The sequence below is a fragment of the Vanacampus margaritifer genome, chromosome 1 (assembly GCF_051991255.1).
Source record: "Vanacampus margaritifer isolate UIUO_Vmar chromosome 1, RoL_Vmar_1.0, whole genome shotgun sequence".
Classification (NCBI taxonomy): Eukaryota; Metazoa; Chordata; class Actinopteri; order Syngnathiformes; family Syngnathidae; genus Vanacampus; species Vanacampus margaritifer.
Genome location: NC_135432.1, coordinates 63,996,197 through 64,004,451, shown reverse-complemented (window position 1 = coordinate 64,004,451; position 8,255 = coordinate 63,996,197). Strand labels below are relative to the sequence as shown.

Sequence of the window (8,255 nt, the reverse complement as noted above, 5' to 3'; positions counted from 1 at the left end):
CAAAATGTTGTACAGTATATTTTTAAGAACAAAGGCATATGTGATTTGAACTTTTTTAAGGAAAAAATATCAGTCATATTTATAATATTCAAATTGCAATATTTACAGTGAACAAAGTCGCAACAATATCAGAATAAAGCCATTTAGTATTACAAGAGGATTTTTTTTTCTTTTAGATTAAATATCATTTTCTGGTTTACAGTCATATGATAAACTTTCTCTGAAAATGTTTCATTATTTAGTAAAACCTGGAATAATTACAATTACAGTCGCAATATTACAAAAATAAAATCTATTTTTGAGACAGTCGAAGGTCTTTGATTTGTAAGATTGTGACACTAGACATTTTTACATAAAAATCATATTTATTATATAGCCTACTGTGTATACTTTTCGCTTTACTCTATGTTGTGGATTTAAATAAAAGTGTTGTTTTTTTTTAAGTTAGGACAAAAAATAGTTTCCCCATATTTTATTTAAAGAGGGAAAAAACACAAAGGCATGTGAACTTAAATAAAAATGAAAGAAATTATTATTTTTAATTTTTCCTTTTTTTTTTCAAAAAAGTTGGGACAAAAAATCTTTTCCATCTTTTATTTAAAGAGGTAAAAAAAACACAAAGGCATTCACCCAAGAAGCATTTTCAGCTCCTAGTGGTAGTAACTGAAGTTCATTTAAGCAGTTCAGTGCATCCGCAATCAAGCGCCGCCATCTTGTTCACCTGGCACCCGTCAGCTTGAGGCTCCAGGCCCACTGGCACGGCATCTGGCTGATGGACAACTGAGGCAGGAAGACCCGAAGACCGCGGGGCATCACGGGCTCCCACTGCACCGACCCGTGACCCAAGAGCGCCACCTTGATTTGCTATTTTTTTTTTCCCAGAACAAAAACACAGACCACATTTTGAAATGTAATTGCCGACTGTCGGACAAGAAAAATCAATGCGAAGTGGCCCCGCTTCCCAGAAAACTCGAGCGGAATCCGAGAAGGCATCTTAATGAGTCAGCAGAGGCGGCGTGAGCACGAGGGCCAGCAGGTGGCGGCGGGTGGGCGAGGATGACGGGATTCTTTCGACAGCAGACGCCCACAAACAAAAGCTGGCCACTTGATCACTTTATGCGCGCTCTTCATTTAAATCAGGATTAGCGTGATTAGCTCAAAAAGCTTACCTGAGTGTGTCCTGGTGCGAGCTCGGGTTCACCGAGGAGTAAAATCCCATCAGCTGGCCACGAGAGGAAAACGGCAAAGACGGCGTTCTGCCGTGGTCTGGACGTGTACCAGACGCCGGGTGTGATGGCGTCCTTCTGGGCCCGCCAGGCACTGCTGTCGTAGATTGCCTCGCCGTTGACCCCGAGCCATCGACCGATCTGACGCAGGCGCTCCTCGAAGATGGGTGCGATCCTCCCGTCTGCTGTGGGGCCCACGTTCATCAGCAGGTTGCCGCCGCAAGATACCGTCTCCACCAATGTCTGGAAGAAGACACAAGTAAAAGCTCAGTTATCGAAGAGGAGGACACTGTCGGCCATTTTGGTTCATTTTAGGCTCATTTTGGCCATTTCGTCTTTAGGTCAGATCTTAACTCTTAGACTGCCAAAAACGTTAAATAACGTTTAGTAAAATCCTATGGAGGACTGCCAAAGACGTTAAAAGATGTTTTTTTTTAAACAGAGGTGAAAATAACCATTTTCTATTGTTGATTACTGAAAAACGGAATAAGGTAGAAACAAACTTTTTTTCTGATGAAAGATGAGAGTTCAATCTTTCATTTGGTAGTATGTGTGTTTCCATAGTCCAAACACAACATTTTCTGTGGACCTTGAAAGATCAGTCAAAATGCTTAAATCGGCTGGCACCCACGGCATCCCTTTTCTGAAAACGTCTGGCAGTCAAAGAGTTAACCAAATGTTTTCAAAATTCAGCCCCTGATGACCGTTCTCTTTAGCAACAAGAAATTTTGTAGTCACAGCTATCGTGAGTAGACCCACAAAAAAGTCTCTTGTAGCCATGCCCAAATATATACAGGAAGTCTGCCATTTTAGTGCAAAGCGGCCATTTTAGGCTCATTTTGGGCCATTTCCTCTTTAGGTCAGATTTTAACCAAATGTCTTCAAAATTCAGCCCCTGATGCCAGTTTCCCATAGCACCAAGAAATTTTGTAGCCGCGACTATCATGAGTAGACTCGCAAAAAAAGTCTCTTGAAGCCATGCCAAAAAAAGATACAGGAAGTCTGCCATTTTAGTGCAAAGCGGCCATTTTAAGATGTTGACCAAATGTCTTGAAAATTTGGCCCGAAGCCAGTTTTAGTAGGAAACATTAGATTTAGTCGGCATGGCTATCAAAAGCAGACCTAATAATAATAATAATAATAATTAATTAATTAATTAATTAGGAAGCCATGCCTGAAAACATACAGGAAGTCTGCCATTTTGGTCTGAAGCAGCCATTTTAGCTCAGTAGCACTCTGTAAATTTTGTTTTTATTTAGCACTAAAAGCCAGATTTCCTTATCAACATGAAATAGTCTGCATGTCTATATATATGTATAGTCTATAATATGCAGATCCACAAAAAGTCTCAAGTTTAAATGTCTGAAAAAACACAGGAAGTCTGCCATTTGGGCTCTTTTTTTCCCCCCCATCATTCAAATTTCACTCAGCTCCCAAAGCTAGTTTCCGTTAGCAACATGAAATTTGGTAGACATCTTTATCACGAGTCTGCCATTTTAGTGATCTCCTTCAAAGACAAACTTCGTGGTGATTTCACGCCACATATTCACCGCCACAAGCTCCTCGATGGTGAGGTAGTCGGCGAGCCGGGCGTTGCGCCTGTAGCCCCACGACTTGGTGTCGATGGTCATGCAGTTTTCCCACTTGTGCGGCAGCAGGTGACCCGGCTGGTAGCGGTCGGCACAGGTGTAGTAGCCGCCATGTTTGCAGATGGAGCCCAAGCCCCACCGGTCGTTTGTCACCACCGTGTCTCGCACTGGACTGCGCGGGAAAAAAAAAAAAAAAAAACTAGGATGGTGATTCTCAAAGTGTGGTAGTAGTTTTTTATATTTTACTTTTACATTCAATGCATTTCCGTTACACTTTTAAAAACAGATTTACTGACGGCTAAAATGTTTACCTATCGTTGTAGAGCCAAGCTAGGAATCCGGTGCTGTTCCAGTACTTGTCTGGCGCATCCCCGTCTCCATCCGACCACAGCACGTCGGGCTTATACGTCAGAACCAGCTCGTAAAGTTCAGGCAGACTCTTGGTGACGGCGAATCGGTTGGTGGCGAAGCGGTTGGCGGCGTCCTGCAGGAACAGTGGATGAAACCACTCGAAAAGCGAGTGGTACAGGCCCAGACGCAGGTCACTGTGAGCGCGCACGGCGCTCGCCACCTCCGCCACCAGGTCGCGCTTGGGGCCCAAGTCCACGGCGTTCCAGTTCCACGAGGTCTTAGAGCCCCACAGGGTGAAGCCTGCGGATGATTGACAGCTGAAATTGGCAAACGTAGCATGTTGTACAGGCTTATTTTTACATTGGTTACCTTAGAGCAGACAAAAGATGGCCGCATAGCTGTTTCAGAGCCTGCATTCACATGTCAAGATTTTTGATGGATTAGGTTCATTATGTGGACGACCGCATAGCTTTATCGATAGCCTGTATGTTTTTATCTGTGTTTCGATTTTTGATGGAGGCAACAGATTGTGGTCATGAGCCTGCATTTATTGGAAGTAGATAGGATTTTTGATACATTCAAAGGACCATTCAACCAACTATGCAGACGGCCGCATAGTTTCATCCACGGCATGCATTTATCAGCGTTTAGAATATTTTGTGGCTCAAAACACTTTGCAGGACCTTCGTGGTGTTTTGTGGTCAGCACGATGTACTTGGCTCCCGATGCGGCAAAGATGTCCATCCATTCTTTGGCGTCAAAGAACTCGGCAGTGAAGTGGGGTGCAAAGTCTTGATACTTAAAGTCCGGCGGGTAATTCTTCTTCATGAAGGTCACATACGGCTGCAGCTTTTGTCCCTGCCAGTACCACCTGCAAGATAAAGGAAACGCCACTAGGTGCCAGTGTCGCTTTGCTCTGGTCTCCTCGCCATCGTATAAAGGTGAGTAGTTTTACTTTATTTGAATTTAATTTCAATGTCACTGTGTAACCGGGCAGTAGAACCCTCACCAGAACCACTCGCTCCCGAAGCTGGGCACGGAGAAGACGCCCCAATGAATGAAGATGCCGAACTTTGCCTGGTCGTACCACTTCGGCAGTGGCCTGGAGTCGATGGACTCCCAGTTGGGTTCGTATTTCGCGTCGGTGACGCGGATGAACAGTAGCAGGTAAACGAGGAAAGACGCAGCGGTTAACGCCGACATTTCTATTTAAATAAGTTTAATTAACTCATTACAGCGAACTTCTTCTTGGCTTGTAAACAAGGAAGTGAAAGCGGCCTTAGATGATGACGTATGGCTCTGGGTGTGTTCGATTTAGAATACAGCAATTCCAAGGAAACGGTCTTAATTTGAAGATCTCTAAGAACACCGCCCTTGTGGGAGACTCCATGTAAAAATCCGGCGCTGGGGAAGTACAGCGCGTGCGTACCTGTGATTTTTATTTTATTTTAACGAGCAACATTCGCGCCTTCATTTCAAAAAGGTACAAATAAATAAACTTGTAATTTTAGTTATTTTGTTTCCCTTATTTAATGTATAAAATTAGGACTTACATTTAAACGCTTTTTTCCCCCACTCACTCACACAAACACGTACACATACAAACATGGTCTCCCAGGCAGGGAAGCGAACCTACGCCAACCTGCATAGTAGGCAAATGACGGTACCACTAGGAGCCCTGACTTAAATTCGAACGATGACATTTTGTGGTCTTAGTTGATTACGTTTACCGCTGGATGCGTTTGATTTAAGTATACCGATTTGGGAAAGATTTACCGCAAGAGAAACTGACAGCACCGCCCTCGCGGGGAGGCTCCATTTGGAAATCTGGCGCATGAGCAGTGTAGCGCATGCGCATTGAGGTTAGCTACCCGGATGTTTTGACACAACCATGCGTGGCTTCCTCGACTGCCACTGTCACATCTCCGCGGGAGATTTTGACAAGGTATTAATCACAGTCATCGAATGTTTTAGTCATTTATCCAGCCTAAAGTGTCACGTTTATCTTTTAGGACATAGACACGGTTATTGAAGACTCCAAACGGGTAAGTTAATCACTCGATTAAGCCTATTGGCTCGTTGTGGCCATGAAGCATTTGCGTGTTGTTGATTTATTTTTTATTTTTTATTGCCAGGCTGGACTTTTGGCATTGTTGGCCGTGGCGGAGCATGCGGGCGAATTTGACAAGATCATTGCGTTGTCACAGAGGTGACTTGACAAATCAATGTCATCGCTCAGTTTCTCTTTTATAGCCGGCTTATTTCGTCATGTTTAGATTTCCAGGGTTTGTGTTCCCATGCCTGGGAGTCCATCCTGTTCAGGAAGTATCCTCAGACCAACACAGAAGTGTTTCCCTGCAGGTTCGTAAAAGACTAACATACTTGGAAATGTCACTGTTGTGTTTACTGTATTTAAAAACCGTGCAATACTTTTTTCTCGTCTTCCGCACAGGACCTGGATGCTGCTCTTCCACTTATTGACAAATACAAAGACCGTCTTGTGGCTATTGGAGAGGTAGTAAACCCAGACACACAATATGAACGTTCACCATTTTCTGGGATTACGGACCCAAACCCTAGCGTGAATAGCAAAAATGATGCACACTACAATTGTGAAGAAGCTTATACTAATGACTTGAACCTTCAGTACACCTGAATCTATGATCTCCAAAGACCTTCATATAATTTTAAACTCATGTTTGAGATGATTCACGTTCCCATGTGTCTACCTAGGTGGGTTTGGATTTTACGCCCAGGTACGTGAGCAACGAGTCGGACAAAGAGAGCCAAAGGCAGGTTCTGATCCGCCAGGCGCGTCTAGCCAAAGAGCTGGACCTCCCTCTGTGAGTCTCGGAGGTCAAAAGACACATCCAAGTTCACCAAATTGCTGTTTTATTGAGTAATTAAATGTGCATTTTCATTAGAAATGTTCACTCACGTTCGGCGGGTAGACCCACTATCCAGCTGCTGAAAGAGCAAGGTGACAACTTACCTTACTTTTGTCATGTATATCATTTTTTCACGTCTAGGAAAAACAATGTCCCTATAGGAAATATAGTACAATGTCAGTTAAACTTTGGCCTTCAAATGTTTCTCCCTTAAATAATAATCTTTGATTTTTTTCACACACAGGTGTGGAAAAAGTTCTCCTTCACGCCTTTGATGGTAGGCCGGCGGCGGCCATGGAGGGAGTGAAGGCGGGATACTTCTTCTCCATCCCGCCGTCCATCGTACGCAGCGAGCAGGTGCGTGTCATGTCAATACACTGACGGTACACATCATTAGGTACCCCTCGTACCTAATCAACAGGCCAGCGAGTGAAATTTGTCCAAATGGCTAATCAGGCCATGTAAACAAAGTCCATCTTGAATCAGTTAAGAAAAGAAATTGATCATTTCGGGGAAGTTTCTTATCGTTTTTACGTTTAGGTCATTTTGCTCACTCACAAACTCTCCTGTCGACATTTTCAGTTTCGACTGTAATCTGTGTACTATTGGCAGTGTGTGTGCGTGTGTGCTTTTTGATAAACTAATCAACGGTCAGATTAGGACGTGAGCAAAAGGATCCTTTCAGGGCCGATTGCTACACAGTCAACGCTGCAGACTTGCTTCATTTCCTAAACAAATTATTTAAAGACCATTCATTCATTCATTGCTAACTTATGACATTGTTATCTATTATTACTTTTGCCCATTGGAACTAATCTGCTGTTGTGTTCTTCCTTTGTGTCCACCAAGAAGCAGAAACTAGTGAAACAGTTGCCTCTGGAGAACTTGTGCTTGGAAACGGACTCGCCCGCACTCGGCCCAGAGAAGCAGGTCGAGTTTTATCAGTTGAACAAACTCCCTTTTTTATTTTTAGCTTTTATAGCTGTGTTAATGCAAATGTAGCAATGTGAAGTTTCAGAAACAATCAGTAGAGAAAGGAACATGCTTTAGAACTGAGAATATATCGGAACATCCGTTTTTGTCTACTGCTAAGTGTTAGCCCGTCAATGCCGTTTTCCATTATATGTTAGCATTAAGCTAACAAGGGGCATTTTTAAGGCTTTTTTATTTTATTTTTTTTTACATAATATACAGAGATTTATTTTGGGCCGTGAGAATATATCAGAACATCCGTTTTTGTCTATTGGTAAGTGTTAGCCCGTCAATGCAGTTTTCCATTATATGTTAGCATTAAGCTAACAAGAGGCATTTTTAAGGCTTTTTTATTTTATTTTATTTTATTTTATTTTTTATTATTTTTTTTTTTTTACATAATATACAGAGATTTATTTTGGGCCGTGAGAATATATCAGAACATCCGTTTTTGTCTATTGGTAAGTGTTAGTCCGTCAATGCCGTTTTCCATTATATGTTAGCATTAAGCTAACAAGGGGCATTTTTAAGGCTTTTTTATTTTATTTTATTTTTTATTTTTTTAAAAAAATTTTTTACATAATATACAGAGATTTATTTTGGGCCGTGAGAATATATCAGAACATCCGTTTTTGTCTATTGGTAAGTGTTAGCCTGTCAATGCCGTTTTCCGTTATATGTTAGCATTAAGCTAACAAGGGGCATTTTTAAGGCAATTTTTTTATTTATTTTTTTACATAATATACAGAGATTTCTTTTTGGCCGTGAATAAGCTGAAAGTGTAGTAAAATCCAACAAGTCCTGAAGCTTAAGAAACAGGGAAGCATATTTACTAAGAATTTTTGTGCCATCTTCTTCGACACGCAGGTGAGGAATGAGCCCAAGAACATTGTCGTTGCAGCCGAGTACATCAGCATCGTGAAAGGGGTGTCGGTGGAGGAGGTGATGCAGGCGACCACGCGCAACGCACTCCGACTCTTCCCCAAGTTAAAGTTGGCCGTCAAATTGTGATGCCGGATGATTGAGTCAAACAATTAATTAATTAATTAAACAGTCTGTTGGCACACAACATTGTGACATTTCTTGATTCTTTTTTTCCCCCTTTTTGCCATTTACATCATTAGAAATTCACTTTTAAGGTGACATCAAAGTTGATGACAGCACAACACAATATGTGGTTGAATTCGTTATATTCTGTATGTAGTAGTGTTGTAATTTCCAACACAATC

General features: G+C 42.0%; 2 protein-coding genes across 5 annotated transcripts; one reads left to right on the top strand and one right to left on the bottom strand.

Moving 5' to 3' along the window:
- Nucleotides 1-579: 579 nt before the first annotated feature.
- On the bottom strand, nucleotides 580-4,587 carry fuca2 (alpha-L-fucosidase 2). Its single transcript, XM_077560164.1, has 6 exons — nucleotides 4,176-4,587; nucleotides 3,850-4,037; nucleotides 3,127-3,466; nucleotides 2,777-2,987; nucleotides 1,170-1,469; nucleotides 580-864 (listed from the first exon to the last, which is right to left on the bottom strand). The coding sequence occupies exons 1-6, from the start codon at nucleotides 4,367-4,369 to the stop codon at nucleotides 718-720; spliced, it is 1,380 nt and encodes a 459-aa protein (XP_077416290.1). The 5' UTR covers nucleotides 4,370-4,587; the 3' UTR covers nucleotides 580-717.
- On the top strand, nucleotides 4,071-8,095 carry LOC144048185 (putative deoxyribonuclease TATDN3). 4 transcript variants are annotated; one of them, XM_077560167.1, is made up of 10 exons: nucleotides 4,071-4,293; nucleotides 5,179-5,211; nucleotides 5,302-5,375; nucleotides 5,420-5,527; nucleotides 5,619-5,681; nucleotides 5,900-6,009; nucleotides 6,091-6,146; nucleotides 6,299-6,411; nucleotides 6,904-6,984; nucleotides 7,894-8,095. In XM_077560167.1, the coding sequence occupies exons 4-10, from the start codon at nucleotides 5,435-5,437 to the stop codon at nucleotides 8,035-8,037; spliced, it is 660 nt and encodes a 219-aa protein (XP_077416293.1). In that variant the 5' UTR covers nucleotides 4,071-4,293; nucleotides 5,179-5,211; nucleotides 5,302-5,375; nucleotides 5,420-5,434; the 3' UTR covers nucleotides 8,038-8,095. The 4 variants fall into 4 exon arrangements, with proteins under 4 accessions (XP_077416293.1, XP_077416292.1, XP_077416291.1 ...); XM_077560166.1 differs by lacking the exon at nucleotides 4,071-4,293 and adding an exon at nucleotides 4,879-5,111 and having other exon boundaries at nucleotides 5,443-5,527; nucleotides 6,907-6,984; XM_077560165.1 differs by lacking the exon at nucleotides 4,071-4,293 and adding an exon at nucleotides 4,879-5,111 and having other exon boundaries at nucleotides 5,443-5,527.
- Nucleotides 8,096-8,255: the final 160 nt, after the last annotated feature.